The 23,345-nt window shown below is 45.0% G+C and overlaps 1 protein-coding gene across 3 annotated transcripts; it reads left to right on the top strand.

Moving 5' to 3' along the window:
- The first annotated feature begins 2,321 nt into the window (after positions 1 to 2,321).
- Positions 2,322 to 22,452, top strand: Tigit (T cell immunoreceptor with Ig and ITIM domains). Of its 3 annotated transcripts, none has more exons than XM_050148777.1 (4): positions 2,322 to 2,627; positions 4,347 to 4,583; positions 8,991 to 9,088; positions 21,978 to 22,452. In XM_050148777.1, exons 1-4 carry the CDS (start codon positions 2,429 to 2,431, stop codon positions 22,203 to 22,205), a joined length of 762 nt encoding a protein of 253 aa, XP_050004734.1. In that variant the 5' UTR covers positions 2,322 to 2,428; the 3' UTR covers positions 22,206 to 22,452. The 3 variants fall into 3 exon arrangements, with proteins under 3 accessions (XP_050004734.1, XP_050004733.1, XP_050004732.1); XM_050148776.1 differs by having other exon boundaries at positions 4,254 to 4,583; positions 21,981 to 22,452; XM_050148775.1 differs by having other exon boundaries at positions 4,254 to 4,583.
- The last annotated feature ends 893 nt before the right edge of the window (positions 22,453 to 23,345 follow it).

Genomic DNA, 23,345 nt, shown 5'->3' with positions numbered 1-23,345 from the left:
GAATCTTTTAAGAGAGTTATTATCTCTTTTTATGCATGTGACCGTGTGAGCATATACCACATGTGTGCAGGTGCCTGCAGAGGCCAGAAGAGGGCATTTGATCCCTTAGAGCTGAACATACAAGCAGTTGTGAGCCTTCTGAAACAGGTGCTAGGAACCAGCCTCTGGTTTCCGGAAAGAGTAGCACAAGCTCTTAACTGCTGAGCCCTGCCTCCAGCCACAGCAGATAAGTCTTTAAAACATTTGCACATATATGTCTGCATTTATGTGTATGTGTGGGTCATCGGGTTACAAGCTGAGTCTGGAGGACAAGCCGTGGGCATCAGTTCTCTTCTTCCACTATGTGGGTCCCAGTGATCCCACTCAGCTGGTCATACTTGATGGTGCTCACCCGTAACTACTGAACTATCTCTCTGGGACAAGAAGAAGTCTTTAAAAACTTTTCTTTTTTAAAACCAACTCTTAAGATTTTGCATTTCTCAAATGGGGGCCAATCAAATTTGGCTTCTACCCACACCATTATACAAAGCAGGCTGTTAGTTTTTGTAACCATTGTCTGTGTATTCCTCCTACCTGCCTTTGTGTCTGGGGTTCATCTGCCTGGGTAACCAAGTTTGGCAGCACTCACCTTGTCTAGTCCCAGCATCTTACCCTGGACACATATTTAATCTTACTGTTACTTCGGATGTTAAAAAGTAGCCAGGTGGTGATGGTGCACACCTTTATTCCCAGTACTCAGGAGGCAGAGGCAAACAGATCTCGGTGAGCTCAAGGCCACATGGTCTACAGAACAAGTTCCAGAACAGCCAGGGTTACACAGAGAAACCCTGTCTCGAAAAATTAAAACAACAACAAAACATGGTGGGGATACGTTTTTATGTGAGCCTGGAAGGCTGGACTTGAATGGGTGTGGAGAAGGTGGTAAGGCAAACACTGTCTGAGGGTAGGAGGAGGGGCATAGGCAGGCATGAGTCACTGTGTAGATGTGCAGAACCCAGGGAAGGGAAGAAACTGGTCTGAGATAGGGAACCCTGCAAGCAGAGGAGGACAGAAGCCTAGATGCTGAGAAAGATTTTTACACTCAGTGGAATGAGCAGGACGTGGGGCTTTGGATGTCTCCCTGGTGGGAATGCAGATTCTCAGTACAGCAGGGGGCATGGCCAATATAGCTTTGTCAAGAGCCTAGGCAGCAGGTAAGTGTGTCCCTTTATCTCCTCTTCCTAAGCTTTACTGAGGCCAAACTTTTTCAACTAGTTGAATGCTAACCAATAGTTGCTCACTCTTGTAATTTGAGAGCCCCACACTTGTCGGGCACTCAGGAGCTCTTAAATGAAGGAAAAGAGGGAGGGAGAAAAGAAAGATGCTGCTGTTGTTTCACCTCTGTTGCTGCTGCCTGACAGAAAGCATCTTAGAGGAGAGAGAGAGTTTATCTTAGCTCGCAATGCCAGGTAACCATCTGTTACTGTGGCAGAGCCAAGGTGGCAGGAACTTGGAGCAGCTGTTGACATCACGTCCACAGTTAAGAGCAGAGGGAAGTGAATGCCTGCATGTCTAATACTCGGCTAGCTCTCTGCTCTTACAGAGTCCAGGGCCCAAGACCAGGGAACGGGGCCACCACTTTTGGGCTTGGTCTTCCCACCATCAATTAAGGCAATCAGCATATTCTTCCACAGACACGCCCAAAGGCCAACTTTACCTAGACAATCCTTCACTGAGACTCTCTTCCCTGGTGATTCTAGATTGGGTCAAGTTGAGAAACATAATCCAAATAGATATAGGTCAACAATTGGGCCTAGTGAGTAGCTAAGAACCTTAGGTAAGCATGGTTAGTACCTTTTCCTGGTCACCTCTGGGGCTTACTCTTCTATACTTCAACTCTTATGGGGTCAGCAGCTTGCAGGAAAACTTACTTTTGTACTCTCTGTTGATTCTCTTGCATTAGGGGAGCTGACCCCAAATGCAAGTAAAGACAAACCTGGGTAATAACAGCACAAAAGGAGTAAGAGCTGAGGAGAGGGCCTCGTGGAAGAGAGAGCTGCTGTTTGTCCAGGGCCTTTGTCTCCCCTGTGAATTGTCCCTAGTCACCGGAGTCTAAATCCAGCAATGGTTCTGTAAACACCCAAACCTAAGTTTCTCCCTTGGCTGCACGTTCTTCAACAGTACACCGTCGGGAGGGCCTGACTCATCAGAAATAGTTCCCCAGAATCCTATGCATCACCTAGACACCCTTGAATGCTTTAGATAAAAGCTGACGTTTCAGAATGTGCACCAAGATAATGTAAAAGCAACAGATTGGCTACGAGTCACCCAAGCTGTATACCTCTAACCACACGGTTTGTTTATTTTTCACCGTGTTTCCTTCACCGCCTTTTTTTGTGGCTCACTCTATACAGCTTGTGTACTTGCTTTAAGAACATTATCAGTTTCGATGCTGCTCTGCCTTTACTCAGTTTTTCCGAGACCCTCTTCTCTCAGGCTTCGCTTTGCCTCACAACTGCAGTGGGCCAGTTTTCAGCCAGAGGAGAGGCCACATCTGCTTCCTGTGGGCCCTCTGGTCAGAAGCATGCATGGCCGGCTGCTCCTGATCTGGGTCCAGGGGCTAACACTGGCTGCCTTCCTCACTTCAGGTAAGGCCTGCAAGCCCAGCAGAGCAGGGAGGTGGGCTTGCCACAGAGACCAGGGTTCTCGGGTAGAGGAGGCTCTGAGTACAGGCCACGCGCATGTATGTCGGGTGGTTCTGTGGTCCTCTGTGACCACGTGGGAAGAGGCAGGCACTGGGAAGGGGAAGTAGATGTGTTTGGGATCGCAGGGGATAGCCTTTGTAGGTCCTCTGGGTTGGGACCCTGATAGGCCAGCTGTACATGAAAGGAGGCTGGGGAGTGGACGAAGGTGGATGCCGAGAAGTCTCCTGAAAGCCCACTCCTTTCCCCCTCCATCTTCCTTTCTCTTTCTGAGGAACTTCTAGAAATATATTCCAGCTGGTTTTCTGTTGATCAGATATACCTGCTTCCCAGACTTTCGGGGTCTCCCATTGATACCACTGGCTAAATTCTGTTGTGTTTCTATCGTATTAGACACTGCAGAGAAACATTCCCAAGGGAAAGGAATAAAATATTTAAAGATTATACTGCAAAGTAGTTTAAAGACTGAACCTAGAACATTCTGAGGGTAGAGAGGAGCTGGGGTAGGGGGTGGTGCGGGTGACGAAGATGCTTTCCTCTGGGAGAAGTCTTGTCTTGCCCTGCTCTGCCCTCTCCTGCCCTCTCCTCTCTTCTCTCCTGCCCTCTTCTTCCTTGTCTTCCCCCTCTTCTCTCCCCTCCCCTCCTCTCTTCCCTTCTCCTCTGCTCTCTTCTCCTCTTTCCAGTTCCCCCTTTCTTTCTTTTCCTTTCTTTCCCTGTTTCTGATCCCTTCTCCCCCCCCCCCTTACTTTGGTTTGTTTCTTTGACAGATACAGGGTCTCACTATATTCCTAAAGCTAGTCTGGAACTTACTACATAGTCCAGACTGGCCTGGGACTCCACTATGATCCTCCTGCCTCAGCCTCCTATGTGCTGAGATTAAAAGCATCCACTACTACCTGTGGCTGAGCAGCAGGGTTTCTTGCCATGTCTCCTTTGCCCAGGATTTTTTCCCCTTTCTCTCTTGAAGGTTTTTCCTGACATCCCAAATGGCAATCAAGTAGCCCAGTTCTATTTCAAAGGATAGGACCAGACACAAGACTAGATTGCTGGAAACTAGAGAAGCAGAAGATTCATAGTACAGGGCAGATATTCTAGGTGGGAAGACTAGATAAACTTATGAAAGAAATCAAGCACCTAGTCAAGAAGCTGCACAGAGTACCCTGAACAGGCAAGGTGCGGAGCCATGAGGTACACCAGGCATTTAAGGTGTTATACAACACGGGTGAGAAAGGCCATCTCATAAGTTGGGGTCCTCACGGATGGAGGGGCACAGTCCTGACAAACAGGTAAGAATGAGACAGAGTGAGGCAGACGTTCTGGCAGTAGCAGTGACAGACTGGAATTGGGTACATGGAAAAGGGCAAGAAGATTGGGTAGGACTTGGAGCCTGACGGACAGGTATAGTAAGGAAAGTCTCTAGAAATGAAGGAAAGAGGAAGTGAAGATAGTCTCCATAGGCTAGACTTTGGCTCCTAGAGCCACTTCCGGCCTTTGAACATCCTGGGATTCCTCAGGAAGGTTGAACAGCTGCGGCTGGCTAGAGACTCACATGTGCTTCTTCCTCTCCCATAGGAGCCACAAAAGGCACAATACAGACAAAGGGGAACATTTCTGCCGAGGAAGGTGGCTCTGCCATCTTACAGTGTCACTTCTTCTCCAACACAGCTGAAGTAACCCAAGTCAACTGGGAGCAGCGGGACCAGATTCTGGCGGTTTATAGTGCTGAACAGGGATGGTATGTCCCTTTGGTCTTCAGTGAGCGGGTGGTCCCAGGCCCCAGCCTAGGCCTCACCTTCAAGTTGCTGACAATGAATGACACAGGGGAGTACTTCTGCACCTTCCACACCTATCCTGATGGGATTTACAAGGAGAGAATATTCCTGAAGGTCCAAGAAAGCTCAGGTATGTTCTTTGAAGCAGGGAGACAATGAACCACTTTCTTTCACATAGAAAACTCCATCCTGAGACATTCTGGGAAGCTGGAACCTATCAAACTCACTGGAGGAACTTTTGGGGCCTTGTAAGGATAGGGCAACTCTAGCTAATGAAATCAGAGCCTCTCGGGGGCAGGGCTAGCATCTGATATGTTCTGGAAACAGCCAGCTGATTCTCGTGCACAACCACTGATTTTGCACACAAATACATCTTATCTAAACTGACAAGACCCTTGGATGAGGTTACCCATGAAAGGTGATCATTTAATGATGAGTATACAGAATAGCTCTCAAGTCAAAGCCCATGCTTAGTATGAATGTGTAACACTCATCCACCTTTGTAGGATGAAGCTTCAAAGCTTCCAAATGTTCTTGTAATGATCATTTTTGGGCAAACATGAGATAGTTTTACTGAGGGAAAGCATTATTAAAATCACATCTGAGAGATAGTTTGGCAGGGTAATAAAGTGCTCTGCCTCGGACGTCAGGCAACTCGGGTTCAAACCTTGCTGTTGGCCTCAGCCAGGAATTTAATTCTTCTGTGCAACCCTTTTCTCATCTGTGCATGAGGATGGTGCTAAGGCTTTCGAGGTGCCAATGGGGGGTTGAACAACCTACTGTAAGCAAAAGCCCTTAGCCCAGCTTCCAGGAACATAGCAAGTGCCGTGGTAGGTGTTGACCATGAGTATGATTCCCATCTGATTGATGGCGGCAGAAGCTAAGGTTTGGAACTGTTCAGGGTGGCAAAGCTGATGTTAACACAGACGTTCAGGCTCCATGGCATGTGACACTCAGAACTGCTCACCGTTGGCTATACGGGAGTTTAGGTTAAGAACATGTGTGCATTGAAATTATGTTGCAATTTAGGTTTCATGAGTCTTAAGAACATTGTGGATATTGAAGTGATAGAAGTTCACCTTAAAGTTTCCTTTCAAACATCACTTCTTGGCTGGCTCCGTCATAGATTAAATACAATGAGTAGTCAAGAGCCCAGGTTCTAGAATCACACCACTGGGACTAAAAGCTGTCATGTATCCTGGATAACTGTGGTACTTAAATTTTCTTGTATTGCTGTCCTATGATAAATGGCGAATCATCTCATGAGTTGTTACAAATGAGGTCTTGGGACAGTGTTGTGCATTGCACTTGTTCAGGGGAGGCTTGGAAAATAAAGACCACAGGAGATCTAGGTCGCAGTAAGCATGTGCGGACCGTGACAACTGTGGGCTCTTTACCCCTGTATTATATTTCCCAGAGCCTCTCTCACCACACTGCAGGACCGTCTTGCTTCTCAGGAAGACGGTTGATTGCATTAAGGCAATGAACCCTCCTTTAATTGTCTCCATCAGCTCCATCCCTGCCCTCCTACTTACCCTGATCTCAAACATGGACCGAAGCCCCTGGTAATCTGGTATTACATAAACTGTTGTCTAACCAGAGTTGGAGATGTAGCTCAACAGTAGAGTGGTTGGCCAGGATGCATGAGGCCCTGGGTTTAATCCCCGGTGCCACAAGTAATACCAAATCGCTAACGTAGATTACATGCCCCCCACCACACACACCTGCACGTTGGCAGGCTGTCCTGACTGCCCTGAGACTCTTTCAGTTTCTTTTTTTCAGAAACCGTGGCTCTGGATAGAAGAGTTAAGTGCTTTCGTTTTAAACCAAAAATTACTAGTTTAGTTGGCGTTTTAATATTCCTGATTCAGCCTGCTTTAACCAGACTTAACTCACTCACCTTTAAATTTGACCACAAGCATTACCATAATCTTCCCTAAAATTTCATGATGTGTTTAGCTGCTCCTTGTTTCACAGTTCAGCTTGAGGAGAACCCTTACTAACCCCACCTTGCAGAGTGGCTCTGCCCTCTTCTTCTGTCCACACACTCTCCTTCCAAGCTCCCTGCACCCCTGCAGTGTCCAGACCACGGTCTTCCATCCCCTTTCTTCCTGAGTGAGCCATGGCCATGTCCACCGAGGGGCCAGCCTGGCCTCCACTGACTAAGTCCTCAGAGCAGGAGGAGTATGCTGGGGCCAGATCAGATGACGTGGCCTCTTTTCCTACAACCAAAACCTGGGGTTCAGGGAAGTGGGGACAGGCCTTTTCTTGTTTCAAGTCTTCCCAGGACTCTGGGGGTCCTGCCTGAGTCCTGGAGAAGAGGGAAGTGTGGAGAAAGTGTCCTAGCAACCATTCCTCAATGTATCCCAGCATCTACCGTGTACTAAGGACTGAGGAAACAGCCGAGAGTAAGGTTGCAAGAGACTCGCTTCTTCTGGGGTTTCAGACCTGGGCTATAGGGCTAAGGTGAAAAGTTTCATGCTTTTTCTTTCCGTAGTTTGGTTTCAATTTTGAATTAGTCAGTTTTAACACTATGGATGTGTGTGTGTGTGTGTGTGTGTGTGTGTGTGTGTGTGTGTGTGTTTGTGAATTATGGATGAAACAATTCACTTTCTGAGTTTTCTTTTGTTTTTATTTTATTGTAGATTTGATATTTGTTTATTTATACATATGGGTGTCTTGATCGCATATACACCTATGCAACACCTGGTTCTGGTGTCTGTGTAATGATTTCAGTCACATAAGGCTGGGTTCTAGAGCCACGTCTGTGCAGACAAGCCCTCAGGCAGAAGTGCCTGTATGTTAAAGGGCTCCACGTGACACACTTGTGTGCATGCATGGCTACATCCACTAGGACTCAGCTAAGCCCTTGTGTGCATGCGTAAACCCATCATCTGCGTGTGATGTAGACACACCATCCCCCCTGTGTGCATGTGCTCTCTCTCTCTCTCTCTCTCTCTTTCCCCCCCCCCCCCCCCCCCGCACACCGATTCCCCAGGCCAGTACACCCCGCCTCTAATAAACACCTAAGTGGGTTTGTTGCGTGTTCCATGTTTCCTTCTTATCTGCGCCAGGTAATTTCAGTCTGGAGGCCAGAAGAAGAATTTGGATACCCTGGGACTGTGGTGGGGGGCTTGAGCACCAGCCTCAGAACCCCCTCAGGGCTCAGAATTGGATGTCTCTGGCAGGCGAGGATCCGTGGGTAAAAAATTAACTCAAGTACATTACCTCTGCATCTTCTTTATTTTTCATGCAAGGGGAAAAATGAAGTGAAGGGGGCACAGAGAAGAGGAAGAATAAGAAGAGTAAGGGGAAGAAGTAGAAGTAGCGAGGAGAAGAAGAGGAAGAGTAAGGGCTGATCTCCAGAGGTTTCTAGTTTTTACAGACGTAGCTGCAAAATTCCATAGGCAAGGACAATGATAATACGCATATCAAAATCACAAAGAGGGGCAGGTAGAACCTGACAAAGCAGTACCTGTGGCCCGGCCCAGGGAAAGGCCAGCATTCAAGGGGAAGAACCTGACAATCCAAACTATTAGATAAAGTTACTAAACGTCCCTGAATCCTGGACTCACCCAGTCTCCTCATCTAATCTCTGATAACCAGCTTTGAGGATGCCCAGCTTTGTTTGTCAGCAAAGGTGGGGCATGCTGCCTTCCTGCTCAGTCCTGTCTTCTATAGAAATCCTATGTGGTCTGTTAGCAGGTGAGTGTGTGGGACTGACTTGACGTAAATTTGAATGTGGGGGAGGGGGGATGGAGCAAGGTCACTCACTCCTTTGCCTGCTGAAGTGTTTTGGGAACGAATCCCATTTTGAAGGGAAGAATCATGGCTTCACAAGGTTTTTACAGATATGACAGTGACTTTTCCAAAAGACAAGTGTTCCCGCAGCTCTGCAAAACGGGTTATTCCATGTGGACATGGACTATACACTTCCTGTGGATCGGCCTATTGGTCTGTCAGCTGCGCACTCACTGTATATAGTCCTGTGGACTCCAACAGGACTGGAGTTACAGACAGTTGTGAGCTGCCATGTAGGTGCTGGGAATAAAGCCTGGGTCCTCACAAAGAGCAGCCAGTGCTCCTAACCGCTGAGCCATCTCTCCAGCCCGTCCTAGGTTTCCTTTTAGATGCTACTATTTGTTTCATTTCATGACTCTGGAAACAAGTTGTTGACTAGGGGAAAGGATTACGACACTGGTCCAAGGTGGACGCAAGGTGCCTCGCTCCTCGAGAGATCTGCCGACTCCACTGGGCACCTGGATGCTGCTCTGCTGACCAGAGTTAAGGTTAAAGACTCGAGCAGAGGACAGTTCTAAGAGCACCCCACCTCTGGCCTCGGCCTCGAACTCCATAAAGACCAGGCTGGCCTCAATTCAAAGGCCTGCTTGCCTCTTGCCTCTCAAGTGCTGAGATCAAAGGCATGCACCCCCACAACTGGCACTGGCTTTTGAAATAGTCCTGGCTTCCCCAGAGAAGGCAGCCTTACTCCCCACCTCCACCTCCGTCACTCACCTCTGTTTCCTTTTCCCTGTAGGGCCTCAGTTCCAGATGACATCACTTGGAGGAGCCATGGCTGCTGTGCTGGGAATCATCTGCTTACTGATCACAGGGGCGGCTGTGAGAGCTAGACGGGTAGGAGAGGACAGCCTGTCTCAGTCCCACCACGGCACCCCCATTCTTGCCCCTCTGGTGACCTCTGCTATTCTTTTAGTGGCTATATTAGGCATTACAAAACGTACCTGGATTTATTCAAGTTCCGTTATATTAGTAATAACCAGTCAATGACCTATAACTTCCAGGAATATGCAAGAGCCTTAGGTCATAACAGCTCCAGTCTCCATGACATGGCTCTATCATCCCCTTGTTCTTTGGTCCTTTCTACTTTTTAGACCCACAGATGTGGTTGTTTTGTGCATCCACATAACTCTAGGGCCACCCCTCCTATTGCTCTCCTCTCCGTCCTCCCTGTCCGGGCCATTTTCCTTCTGCCTGAGGAATATACCGCAGTATTTCTGCAGTGCAGGTCAGCAAAGGCAAAGAATTATTTTGATTTTTGTTGTTCACCTAAAACTTGTTTTCCCATATCTGTAAATATAGTGTGTTTGTCTTACTAGGTGCAGTAGAATCTTGTGTTGGCCAGTATTCTCTATTAGCACATGGAAAAAATTATTCTATTGTTTAACTTCATATATTTTTCTTTTTTGGAAACTGGGTTTTATCCTTACTTCTTTAAAAATGCCTTTTCTCCTTGTTCTTTTAACATTTCCTGCCTTAAGGTTTCAGCATTTGTACAACGATATAATTAGATGTCATTATCTTTGTATTTATTCTGTATGGGGTTTGGATTGAGTGGTTTTTTTTTCACTTGTGGTTTGATGGGTTTCTGTCAATTTGGGGTCAGTCCTGGCCATTTCTTGTTATCTATTCCTTCTCTATTCTTGCTTTCTTCTCCTTCTGGGCCTCTCGTGGCAGGGACTTTTGAGGCTCCCTTCTCTTCCACATGTCTCCGAGTCTCTTTTGTAATTTCTGCCCATTCAGATCTCCATGTTTTGCGGTGAGTCTTCTCTTCTTACTTTTCAGATTACCAAATATCTCCTTTGATGTATCTAGTCATTGTTTAAATAGTTTATATCCTGTCAAAACTCCCAACCTTCGAGCTTATTTATCGGTTATTCTGGTCTGTACCCGACAATCCTGTTAATTACACCCTTCCTGGGCCTTTTCCTATTCTCTATTTTCATTCGATTGTCAGTCATTCTCTTCTTCTCTTGCCCAGTAGTTTTCCTGTGTGCCGGACATTCTCCATGGAAAGCTGCAGCTTCTTCTTCCCTGCAGCCCCTTGTAGCCAGTAGGTGACGATTTTCACGTCTTAGCAGTCCCAGGTCACCTGAATTAAATCAGCAATGGCAGGCTGCAATCCGTTCCTTATTGCTGTGATAAAGTGTCCCCGGAAGCAGCTTAAGGAAGTCGGGGCTTATTTTGGCTCATGGTTTGGAGGTCGTCTTTGTTAGGGTTTTATTGCTGTGAAGAGACACCATGGCCACAGCAACTCTTATAAAGGAAAGCATTTAACTGGGACTGGCTTACAGTTCGGAGGTTTACTCGTGGCAGGAAGCATGGTGGCCTGCAGGTAGACATGGAGCTGGAGATTGATCTGAGAGTTCTCCGTCTGGATGCACAGGCAGCAGGAACAAAGTGCCATCCTGGGCCTGGCTTGAGCATCTGAGACCTCAAAGCCCACTCCCAGCGACACAATTCCTTTAACAAAGCCACACCTACTCCAAGAAGGCTACACCTCCTAATAGTGCTATTCCCTATATCTTATGGAGGTGATTTTCTTCCAGACACTACAGAGGTATAGTTCACTATGGTGGGGAAGGTGCGGGCAGCAGAAGGAATGTGAGGTGCCTGGATACAGTCAGGAAGCAAACACAGATGAATGCTGGTATTTCATTCCATTTCTCCTTTTTATCTGACCCGGGACTCTCCACCACAGGGATGGCATGGAAGTAGAATAACATAGAAAAGACCAATTCTTAGAAATTGATTAATTGACTTAGTGATTTACTTAAAGCACCATTTATAATGCCAACCATGGCATCCTTTGCTATCTGGAGCAGAACGGCTTAGAGAAATAGCTAAAACAATGTATCATTGCCCTTAACAACCTACTGACTACCTCATATTTCTGTAAAATCTTGCTTGCTTTCCCACCCCGCCTTGTGGTTTTAGAGTATAAATAGAGAATACAAACTGGATCCAGTACCCAGCCTTAAGGAGCTACCCTGGCTTCAGTCCCTGCTGACTCCTCCTCTCTTCCATTCCCACTGGTGGCAGATGCTTATTCTAGGAAAGATTCCCGGAACTGTGCGGTCCACACTCAGGGCAGGGCCTCCCAACTCACAACAGCATAGGGGCATCCAGAAGTCTATCTAAATCCCATCCAATTAACAATGAAGGTTAACTGTCCCTGAGGCCTTGGGACTGGATTTCAGTTCCCACCACTCCTCACTCCCAGGGTGTAGCCTCTGAGAGTCAATGGAAAGAAAGACAGTACAGAGCAACCTCTTCCACAAACACCCCTCCACATTCTACCCCAGAGCATCCTCTTCCACAAACACCCCTCCATGTCCTACCCCAGAACAACCTCTTCCACAAACACACCTCCACGTCCTACCCCAGAGAAACCTCTTCCACAAACACCTCTCTTTGTCTTACCCCAGAGCATCCTCTTCCACAAACACCCCTCTGTGTCCTACTCCAGAGCAACCTCTTCCACAAACACCCCTTCACAACCTACTCCAGAGCAACCTCTTCCACAAACACTCCTCCACGTCCTACCCCAGAGCAACTTCTTCCACAAACACTCCTCTACGTCCTACCCACCATCCCTCCAAACCTGGGATCTCTCTATGTGACTCAGGCAAGCCTGGGATTTTATTCCTCCTGCCCCTGCTTTCTAAGTGTTGGCATTACAGGCATGAGCCACGCAAATGCTCCTCTCCTCCTTTTGAGGTATTTTCTCCTGGAACTTGTTCCCAGTCCAAAAATCAACTTTAGATTGGCAGATATCTTATTTCTTCAAACATTTTCTGATATTCCATCTATTTTTCCTCTTTTCTTTCTTTTGTGTGTATACATATGTACTCAAGTTCAAATGTGGATATACAAACATGTATGTGCCGGTACTTGTGTGTGTGTGTGTGTGTGTGTGTGTGTGTAGAGGCCAGAAGGTGACAGAAGATATCTTCCTCAATTTCTCTCTACCTTAAATATTGAGGTAATGTCTTTCACTGATCCAAGGAGCAGCTGTCTCTGCCTTGAAGTATTAGTGGTTGCGGGCAGGTCACCACATTCACCCACCTCTGCGTCAATGGTGGGAATCTGGACTTTACTTGCCGTTTCTCCAGCCCTCATCTTTATTTACATCACTGTTTTCAAGTGACAGATATGTTCAAATCAGCAGAGAACTTTCTGGTCTTGATGTTATATTTTGTGTCTTCATTCTAAGATTGACTAAGAAGTTGAGACTGGTCTAGGATACCTTTTTTGTTTCTTGGTCCTGTTGGACCAAGTCTCCTGCTTAAGTTTTAGTCCCACCCCACCCCACCCCAAGTCCTGGCCAACATCCATCTTCTGTCTAACTGGTCCAGGCCTAGGGAGGGTTAGGTTAAGACTGAGCTAAGGAGGCAATGTTCTTAGACTCTGGTCCCCTTTCACCCACTCTGTGAGTTCTTGGCCTCTCTTTTTCGCACTCAGAGGGAGACCACACTCTGTTTTTCTTTTCTTTCTAACTCACGTTTGACATTTTAATCCTATGAAGATCTTTCTTAAGACCACAGTTGGAATGAATTGTACAAGCTGCCCTTGTAATGGTCTCCTTGGATTTCATAGCTCTTTATTGTAAAAAGTTGTGGGTCTACACTCTTGTTGTGACCCCATTATACGTAGCTTTGAACTGTTATTCTTCTTCTTCTAGAGGATGCATCTTCATGCTTTTACTCATTATAAAACTTGGACTTTCACCTCATCTTTTCCAACTTAAGTTGTCAGGTTTCTGTGTGGATGAGCCTGCTGCCTCAGTACCAAGCACACAGGCAAAATAAATACATCCTGTTGGAGTTCACATACACATGTCTTCAAACCTGATCCACAAATGAAGAGAGGCCAGTCCAAGTGCTTCACCCTAACATTCTTTAACTGGAGAGAGTGGAGTGAGGGTAGGGATGATGTCTTGGCAGCAGAAGCAAAGCTGTACCCCCCTTCCCCCCAGCGAACGACAGATCACTCAGATCTGACACTCAGGTCTCCCCTCGACAGTTAGTTTTCTAGGCTCCTTGTGGATCTTGCTAACCTGATCCCAAAGGAACTAGACAGACTCCATACGTTAGAAGTTCTGAATGCTCTGGGAAGTTAAATATGGCCTTTTATTATCATGCCCAATTTATCTGCAAAAATATTTGGTAAAGTATGATTCATCCTTTCACTTCCTGGTTATGGGATGAACGCCATGGCTGCTGCCCGACCTGATTCACAGAGATGTGACCACTGATCCTCTGTTACTCAGACCAGGCTGGACAGGGAGTCAAGGATTGGCAGTGGTTAAGCTGCAGCTACTGCTATGGCTTAAGCTGATTTTCCACACTATTTTCTGTTACATCACTGCTATCCTGACAGACATGATCATAAAATGAGAAGAGAGACTGAGGAAGGAGAAGTGGTTCACAAGAGGGAAGAGGTAACAAGAATAACAACCTACCTTTGGGCTGGAACAGTGAGGGTGATTGGTGAACAGATGTCTTCTGCTATCCCCAGCCTTCTTCAGTTTGGAATAAAGGAATTAGTGACCCTGCTAACACAGCAGAACATATTTGTCTATTAAGGATGTAAGGCTGGTTAATTTTCATGTCAGGTACCCAGACTAACTTTGGTAATAATGGAGACCGAGAAAAAGACCAACAGGTCTCAGTTTCTGTTGCTTCCCTTGTACACGGTGCTACCCACCAACCCTCTCTTTGATGCCCTCATTGTTGCCTGTCTAGACCCTTTGTGCTGTCATCTTGTAATCTGGATATAGTCTTGAGGGCTTGCTCTCTTCTTGTTCAAAATGTTATTCAATGTATGTTCAGGGAAAACGCAATTCTCTGGAACTGGGTTGGTCACATATACTTTAATATGAACCTAGAGAGAACATAAGGAAACCAAGATGGGGAAGGTAGCCATGTGCTGTATTTGGGAGGAGAGGGTGACTGTTGGAACTTGGGAGGAGAGGATCACATGGAAGGGTCAGGTTGAGAAGTATTGTTTTTTTCAAGTGAGGGTCACAATCAGTTCTAGGCCCATCATGCATGGACTGCAGGGAAATACATACCTTCTTCTCACTCTCTGTTCCTTCATTCCCTTGTCATTCTGCATGGAGACAAATGAGCCCACCTCTGTAGTTCATGAAGTAAAGTCTCCTTAGGACACAGAGAAGTTTGAGACTGGAGCCAAGGATGCCATACCTATATAGAACTGTTCATATGCCTGGAAATTGGACAAAAGAGCTAGACTTTTCATAAGGGATAGTTGGCTTTAGACCACTCATGTAACCTTGGTAGTATTTGAAGTGTATATATAATCACGTGCATGTGCGTGTGTGCATGCACACACACACACCAACACAATCCTACTGTAGGCTATAAAAAGAGACTGCTTGTTTGTTTCCTGACTGCTCAAACCCGAATAATCACATAGAAACTATATTAATTACAACACTGTTTGATCTATTAGCTCGGGCTTCTTATTAACTAACTCTTACATCTTAAACTAACACATTTCTATTAATCTATGTATTGTTGCAAGGTTGTAAATTACCGGGTAAGGTTCTGTTTTTGTGTCTGTTTCCTCTGGCAGCTATATGGCATCTCTTTGACTATCTCTATATATCTCTGTTCAGATTTCTTGCCTAGTTTTGCTCTGCTAAGCAATTGGCCAAAACAGCTTTATTCATCAACCAATAAAAGCAATATGTATACATAAGGACATTCCACATCATCTCCCCTTTTTGTCTAATTAAAAAGGAAGGTTTTAACTTTAACATAGTAAAATTACATATACAAAACAGGTATCATCTAAGAATTGCAGTTACAATTTGTAATAAATATTTGTAATATGTAAATAGTCTATTTGTATCTGGCAAAAATAAAGCTATCGTCTATTTTATCTTTGTGAGTCTAAAGTTTCATATCTAATTTATATTTTGTCATAACTAAGGAAAACTATAACTATCTTCATCAAAGACCATAGAAGGATATAACATTACCTAAGTAAAAAGGAAGTGCATTGTAAGCAAAACTCTAGATTTTGACAGATATATCTCACTACCTGGACAGTTACCCAAACTTCTTCTGTTTTTTAGCCTACAGGTCCATAGTATCCAGCAGACTTTTCCATGAAATGGGAAATTTAAAAGACTCTTGCCTATATTGTTCATTTGTCAGTCACTTTCCTTTGTATCCTGCAGAATGTCTGGCAGTGTTTTATGTGAAGCAGGAACCCTGAAGGACTTTCTATCTTTTAGAAAGTTCAGCAGTCACATTTCTGTGTGTCCTGCATGTTCAGTTAGTACAAGGTACCATCAAGCAGTCCAGGCAAGAACAGTTTCTTGCCCAAATGGCTAGTAAACTCCATAAGGATCCTCTTTATGCTCCTCTTAAAGTAGTTGGTGCTGCCAGAAGCAGACATGTCTCACAGTTGAGAAAAATCTAATTTCTTAAAAATCTTTTAAATGCCAGTTTCTGTAGGTTTGAAGTGTTGGAAGATTACCTACCCATCTGAAGTATATCTCTGCATATTTAGAAAACACAACTATAAGTTTAACTATTATAAATGACTATTAATCTGTATTTCTTAGCTATATATTGCTTTTTTAATGAGCTGCATAAACACAATACCTTAAACAAGCACAAAAATACATTACAATGTGATGAAAATCAACTTAAAATTGTATCAATAGACCAAGATCCATACCAATGCAAAATATTCATCTCTATATCATATCCTCCTTATTTTTTTTAAGAAATTGACTGTGACCATTAATCAATTATAATCAACCCACTTTAAATGAAAACAATCATTTATAAACAACCATTTTAAGAATTGGGCATTGTTCTCTCCAAACTGCTTTCTGCTGTTTGTTGAGTGAAATATTTTTAGGGTTCATGGAGACCTTTCAGGGGGGTCTTGTTCCATCAAACCACATTAGCCTAGAGAGAACCCACAGGTTCTCATCTGTGGAAACAAAAGCAGAACCTCTTTTTCAAAGTAACATATCCTTAGACCCAAATTTTGAAGTCAAGATACCTTTATGTAGGTTTAATTTAGCATTCCCCAGTATCAAATGTCTCTCCGTAGTCAAAAATTAAAGGAAAACACCATAATATAACCTAGCCTCTCTGAGTATATTCCATCTCTATGAGGTGTATTTTTCTTTATTCTTTTAATCTATAACTGTCTGTTCTCTTTTATATTACTTTTGCTATCTCTTTAAAAAACTTTGTTTTATTTTTAAAATTATTTTTCTTGTTATGACTGTCTTTTTCTTCTCTCTCCAAAGCATACGTATATTTTTTTGAACATTCTGTGACCTGTTCAGGGGTTTATTTTTGTCTGAATCTATCTTTATTGCATATATGTAATCATTTTCTGACCTGGAGTGCTTCTTAAAATGCTAAGCAGTGTGGCAAGGACTAAGGCTGCTTTGCCCAGTCCAATATGGTGGAGGTATGTTCACCGCCAGCTCTGCAAGCAATGCTCACCACCCCAGCTCCAGTGACATAGCATGTCTATGTTGCCTTTAAGAAACCTGTAGCATTCTGCTCACAAACCCCATTTAAATGCCCCACAACAGGACCTCCTGAAAAAGTCAGAGTCATTTGTGCTGCCAGCGTGAACAAGGAAGCTGTCGCTCAAAGAAGCTGTGCGATTTTTACTGCCAATGCTGGCTGAGCCAGGAAGCCTTCTCTTAAAGGAGTCATAACTCTGCTCACCACCAGCAAACAGAGCCTATCTGAAAAAAAAATGCAGCTACCAAGAAACTGAACTTGGCTCCCATTTTTGTGGGTCTAGAAGCTCCCCCCACTTTAAGGCTTTTTTAGGTCTTATATGGATCCATGCCTCAGATGGTAGGTGCCATTTTGTAAATGGAGGCTTCTCATTTGTTTCCTGACTGCTAAGACATGAATAATCACACAGAAAATATATTAATTACAACACTTTTTGGCCTATTAGCTCAGACTTCTTATTAATTATCTCTTACATCTTAAATTAACCCATTTCTATTAATTTATGTATCACCATAAATTTGACTTACCCAGTAAGACTTTGGCTTACTGGGTAAGGTTCTGTTCTGGTGTCTGTCTCCTTTGGCAGCTATATGGTGTCTCTTTGACTCTGCCTACTCTCTTTTTATATCTCTGTTCAGATTTCCTGCCTGGTTTTACTCTGCTAAGCCATTGGCCGAAACAGCTTTAGTCATCAACCAATAAAAGCAACACATGTACAGAAGGACATCCCACACCAGTAGGTTCTCTCTCTCCATATCTGTATTTACCCTAGGAGTGCTGTGCTGTATGAGCCATCTTAAGATGCCCACAGGCAGGTGCTCTTAGTTTCCATCATTGTAGCTGTATCTACTGTGTTTCTTAAACACTGTCATCTTCTCTCTACTATTCTGAGGTCCCCTCTCCTGGCTGTTGCTAGGGATCCCATTCTGCAGAAGCATCTCCTACTTCAACATCAGTCTGTGGAGGAGAGACACCATGGAAGCCAGTAATGCTGGTGCTGGCCTTGCATTCCCTTGTCTCTAGGTTCCCTCACTAGCCTTCCTCTGAGAACCCAGGTCTCTTGCACCAGAATTAACATGTCTGCCGCTATTCTGGGGACCTGCTCTAAACTAACGGCTGCTGAGAGTGATGCTAAAGGCAGGGCTGGTGAAAGGAGTGACTTTGATCATCCCTGTACTTTTCAGAACTCCATCACCCTATCATGCTGACTTCTCTGGGACAGATGTATAGAACACCTATTGTGCTGAGGTCAGAGGGAAGAAAGCTCAACATGAATGCCATCTCTTCTGGAGACATTTTGAGCATATCTTAAGATAGTATAAGCAAGTGCTTATTATACATGTATATGCATTATATGAATAAATGTTATTTGCCAAACAGGTACGGTGATAAGTTACATGTGTCAGACACTGGACAATGACTCTGCCAACCCTGCTTTCCAGTGTTCTTCTAATATGCTACTAGAAAGCAATGTTTGTCCCAAGAGGACTCAGTTGCAATTTCTGTAGTTTCACTTGGTTCTCTAGGACAATGTTAGTACATTAATCTCAGACCTATTTTTTTGTATGCTGGTTACAATTATAGAGTCTCCATGTAGGGTAGAATGGAAATGGAACAGCTTAGGGACCCGTCTCAGGAATATTTGCATTTCCCAAAGGACTTTTAGAGCTCAAAATAGTCTTAAAATTAAAAAGAAAGAGTGGCCAGCCTTACCAAGAATGAGAATAAGAACACACAAGCACAAAAAGTCATAATTAGCTCTTTGAGAAATAATTGAGTATTCATATTAAAAATGGGTTGTATTGTATCAAGGGATGTCAGAGTCCTTTTAAACATAGCACCAGCATGAGTCATGACAGCCATTCCCTTCTTCACACTCATGCTAAAGTTTAGCCACCTCTACTGAGGAGGAATGGGCGGAGGAGACCAATGACGTGTTTGTTATTCTGAGACTATGGTGTCTCTCAGTGCTCAACTCCTCAAGGCCTGTAGCGATGCAGTATTCTTAGTTTTTGGTATCTGTCCGTTGAACACATCTACAGGGTCCTTCTAACCTCCCTTCTCTATCTCCTTGCCTAAACTGGTGTACATTTGGGCTTGGCACCACTCTGGTAGCATTTTCTGTCTTGGGAGCCATGGGTGTGAAAAGAGATTCCATGAGCTTGGTTGTTCCTATTTTCCAAGTCCCTGGATCTCTGTGATTTTGTCATTTAGATGCAGAAGGTGGGTCAATTTTGAAATGTGATTAAGCACTTCTTCTGCCACCCTGCTTGTAACTGATGTTCTCCAGCTTCCCTGTACTGTTGCAACCCTCAAGGATGACATTCTAGCGTGTATTCTATGGTTGATGTCACTGAACACACTTTGCTGCTGTCTGGTCTCAACGAATGCAACTTTAGTTTCCTGGGTGTTGGATTATACCTTGACTTGGAAAATCAGATTCTTTTCTATGGGACTGTATCACAAATGGATGTGTGTGTCCAACTGGATATGTATGTCTATTCCAGTCCCAAGACATAGAGATTGAATACCTGATATGGGTCCTGAGTTCCAAAGAGGAACATAGCACTTCCCTTAGGGAACTTGGGTTTCTGAGCCTGGTGAAGACAGAAAGACAGACCAATTGACCTTCACAGAGAAGCTGCAAGAGCAAAGGCACTGTGATCACAGGAGAGTGTAGGCAGAGTGAGACAAGCCTGAGCAACTGGTGGTGGTGTCCTTAGTTCAGGGGCTTCTGCCCATGCCTCTCAGCTCATTCCAAACCAGACCTGTCAGCAGAGTTGCTGTGGAGATGACAGAGCTCACTGGGTGCTCACACAGCATGTTGCTGTGAGTGGCAGCTCTCTGGGCCTCAGATGCTGGGTGTCTGGGTTGTGAGACACAGTGGGAGGAAGCTCAGCCAGAGAGATGGGCATGGGTGGGGCACACGGTCTGGGCTATCACGGATTCCTTTGGAAAAGGGGATGAAGTACTGATTTGCTCCCCGCAAGAATATCCTTTATATAAAACTTTAATTATAATTTGAGATCATTCCTAACTCACCTGAAAGTCAAATCCCCCAAGGTGTTCATCATAGCTCACTCTAGGCTGAGCGTCCCTCTGGTGTACAGTAGAGGCCATTAAAGGGCTTTAAGCAGAAGTATGATCAGATTCAATTTTTATTTTTGAAAAATCTTTGTGGAAAGTTAGTCTAGCAGATAGAGGAAATGTGAGCCAAAACGAAGAGGACTTTTCCTCCCCTTTGCTGGTGAGAGGGATGCCATGAAGAAGGGATAGAGTAAGACTAGGTGGGTGTGTACTAATCAGGGGTCTCTAGAGGAAGAGCACTTATGTGTGTGTATATATATACATATACATATATGTAATATATAAATATATGTGCATATATTTCTATATATACATACATATGAGACATTATATTTATATATGTATGATATATATCTCCTGGGATTTATTAGAATAACTTACAGGTTGTGGTCCAGCTAGTCCAGCAATAGTGGTCTACCAAGGAGAGTCCAAAAATGCAGTTGTTCAGTCCACAAGGCCCGATGTTTCAGGTGGTCTTCAGTGTATAGAATCCCAAAGCAGCTCTTAGGCCAAGGAAGGAATGGACTTTCCAGCAAGAGGACGATCAAGCAGACAAAGAGAGTAAGCTTCCTTCTTCCATGCCCTTTACATAGGCTGTCACCAGAAGGTGAGGCCCAGAGGAAATGTGGAACTTTCCGCCTCAAAATACCGAGATCTAAATGTGGGTCTCCCACTTTGAATGATTTAATTAAGGAAAATCCCTCACACGTGTAGCCAGTCACTTGAGTTTTAGTTAATTCCAGATGTAGTCAAGTTGACAACAAAGACTAGCTGTCACAGGTGTTACGGGGCGTTGGAACTTGGTATTGGCATCCATGTTTCTGAAAGGGCTGTGCTGTTAGCTAGAAGGGAGAATGTTGGCAGGAGTAGATTGTGGGGCGGGAGATGTGGGGCAAGGCCCGTGGAGACAAGTTGAGTTTAAGCTTGCTATGGTTCTCTTATGGGCCATGCTGAGTCTGTGGGCAGGTGGGCTGAAGCCCAGGACAGATCCTGGGTACTTAGGGTCTTGGGCCTCTTGGGCCTTTAGAGGACAGGTCCTGTTTGGAGTCTCACAGTGGATGACATGACTCTGACTGTTGAGAGTGAGAAAGCCAGGGGGCAGAATCCTGGGGAGGCCCCTGCTTGGAGAGCCAGTGTATAAAGAGAAAGGCGCCAGGCTGGCTGAAGATGGGGGCCAAAAGGAGGAGAAGAGGGAAGAGAAAGTGGTGGCACAGAGACCAAAGAGGAGGAAGAAACAAACAGTAAGGAGCTGGAAAACAAGATGGAGGCAAGGCAGCTGTCCAGGTTAGGAGACCAGGACATAAAAGCTGCAGGACGGCATTTCTTACAGCAGTTCCTGTTGAAACCGAGTTAGGACGAGTAGGGAAAGGGGACACAAAGCCCCACCCCTAAAGAAGCTCTGTGCTCCAACCAAGTGACACTGGGGATATATGTCAACTACACTTGAGGGCAGGCTCCAGGTCCAGGAGGAGTTGGCCAACATAAAATGAATTCTATGGTTTTTGCCTGCTTTTTGTTTGAGTTTGGTATTGTCTTAATGCTTTTGTTTGTTTGTTTAGAGAGAGAAGAAACATGCAGTTGATTGGATAGGGAATAGGGAAGATCTAGAAGGAGCCGGGGGAGGGGAAAGAATAGGATCAAAATAAATTGTATGATAATTTAAAAATAATAATACTAATAAGGAAAAAAACTACAACAAAGCAGGGAAGTTAAGGGCTAAAGGCTAAGGATTGTGTACTGATAAGAACACAAGTTTGCTGGCTGAGTGGCGGTGGCACACGCCGTTACTCCCAGCACTTGGGAGGCGGAGGCAGGTGGATCTCTGTGAGTTCAAGACCAGCTTGGTCTACAGGGTGAGTTCCAAGACAGCCAAGGCTACACAGGGAAACCCTGTCTTGAAAAACTAAAAAAAAAAAAACAACCAAAAAACAAAACAAAAACCCAAGTTTGCTCCTGTGTATGTATGTGTGTGTATGCATGTGTATGTATGTGTATGTATGTGTGTGTATGTGGGAGTGTTCATGTATGGGAGGAAGGGGTGTTGACAATGTGCCATTTGTCCGTTTGTGAAGCAACTTTTGCATAACATCCCTTTGTATTTACTCCAGAAGTCTCCAAGAATCCATTCTATGGGAAGTGGCCAGGAGAGAACAGCAGCTGAACCACAGGAAGCGATCCTCAGGTGTCCCTCGGCCCCTGAAGGCCCTGTCCAGACAGAAGCTGCCCCTGCTGACCTCTGTGGAGAGGAAGATGACTATGCTGAACCACGTGACTACTTTAACGTCCTGAGCTACCGAAGCCTAGAGAGCTTCAGCGTCCTAGCAAAGACTGTCTGAGAACAGTTCCCTCCCTCCCTTCCCTTCTCCTCTGTGTGTGTGTGTGTGTTTGTCTGTCTGTCTGTCTGTCTGTCAGTCAGTCAGTCTGTCTGTCTGTCTGTGTTTAGTTAGTGAATGAAAGATGACTGCTTTTCAAACTTCCTTTCTTCTACCCTCCTCTTCCGTTTCTCTGTGACAGACCCAAGGTAAACAGCGTGTAATTTGATTATAAATGGAAGTTTGGAAATGAATTTTGAGTTTATGCATATGACTGTCTGGTCTGCATACATGTGTGCCACACATGGATCATGTTCGCAGAGGTCAGAAGAAGGTATCGCCTGCTGGAACTGGAGTTAGAGACAGGTGCGAACCACAGTGTGGGTGCTGTGAATCGAATCCGGGTCCTCTGCAGGAGCACAAGTGCTCTTTCCAGCTTTCTCCAGCCTGGATTTTTTTTTTTTTAAGACAAAACAAAACAATAAAAACAACCCCAGCATTCCTATTGACCTGGCTTTGAACTGCGGGATCTGAGCAGTGTCCTTTGCCCAGTCCTCTTGCGGCTGTGGGAACTACGTTCCTCAGAACTCGGGCAGAGGTTGTGGCTCCAGGTGCCGAGGCAGATGATAAGAATGGCCACTGGGCTTATTTCTCATCGTTATTTTTGACCAACATTCACTTGTTCAAGACATTTATTTACGAACAAGGCCAAGTACCAACTTCTATGGGGGATTCAAGGCTGATAGTCTCAGAAAGTGAGGTGACATTTATAATAAGATGTACTAGGAAGTTAGGATTCATGATCTGGACGCCAAGGAAAATATACCTGTCAGGACATGGTGAAGGCTCCACAGCCAACTGTGGACTGATGGGGCTGGTCTGGTGGGAGGAGACATTTTTCCAGCGACACCAAAGAATTTCAGGTAGTACAGGCTGAAATGCCCTGGCACCCCGAGGTCCAATGAATGTCAGGCTTCCTTCTTTAGCTGGCCATTTCAGATCTGCTGAGCTCAGAGTCCATCAGGGCGGCTGGTTCAGAGATTGCAAGACTCCTCACACTTTGTGGTCTGAGGTAGCCCTCAGGAAACTCCTGCCCACCTGGGAAGCCACGTCCTGGCACCTAGACCAAGATATACCTTCCTTTTCTGGTAATCTGCCACTGGG

This window comes from Alexandromys fortis, unplaced genomic scaffold (genome assembly GCF_014885135.2).
Source record: "Alexandromys fortis isolate MF-2015 unplaced genomic scaffold, M_Fortis_MF-2015_v1.1 scaffold_4, whole genome shotgun sequence".
Classification (NCBI taxonomy): domain Eukaryota; kingdom Metazoa; phylum Chordata; class Mammalia; order Rodentia; family Cricetidae; genus Alexandromys; species Alexandromys fortis.
The sequence above is the reverse complement of the archived record's forward strand: the minus strand, read 5'-3'. Positions and strand labels throughout refer to the sequence as shown.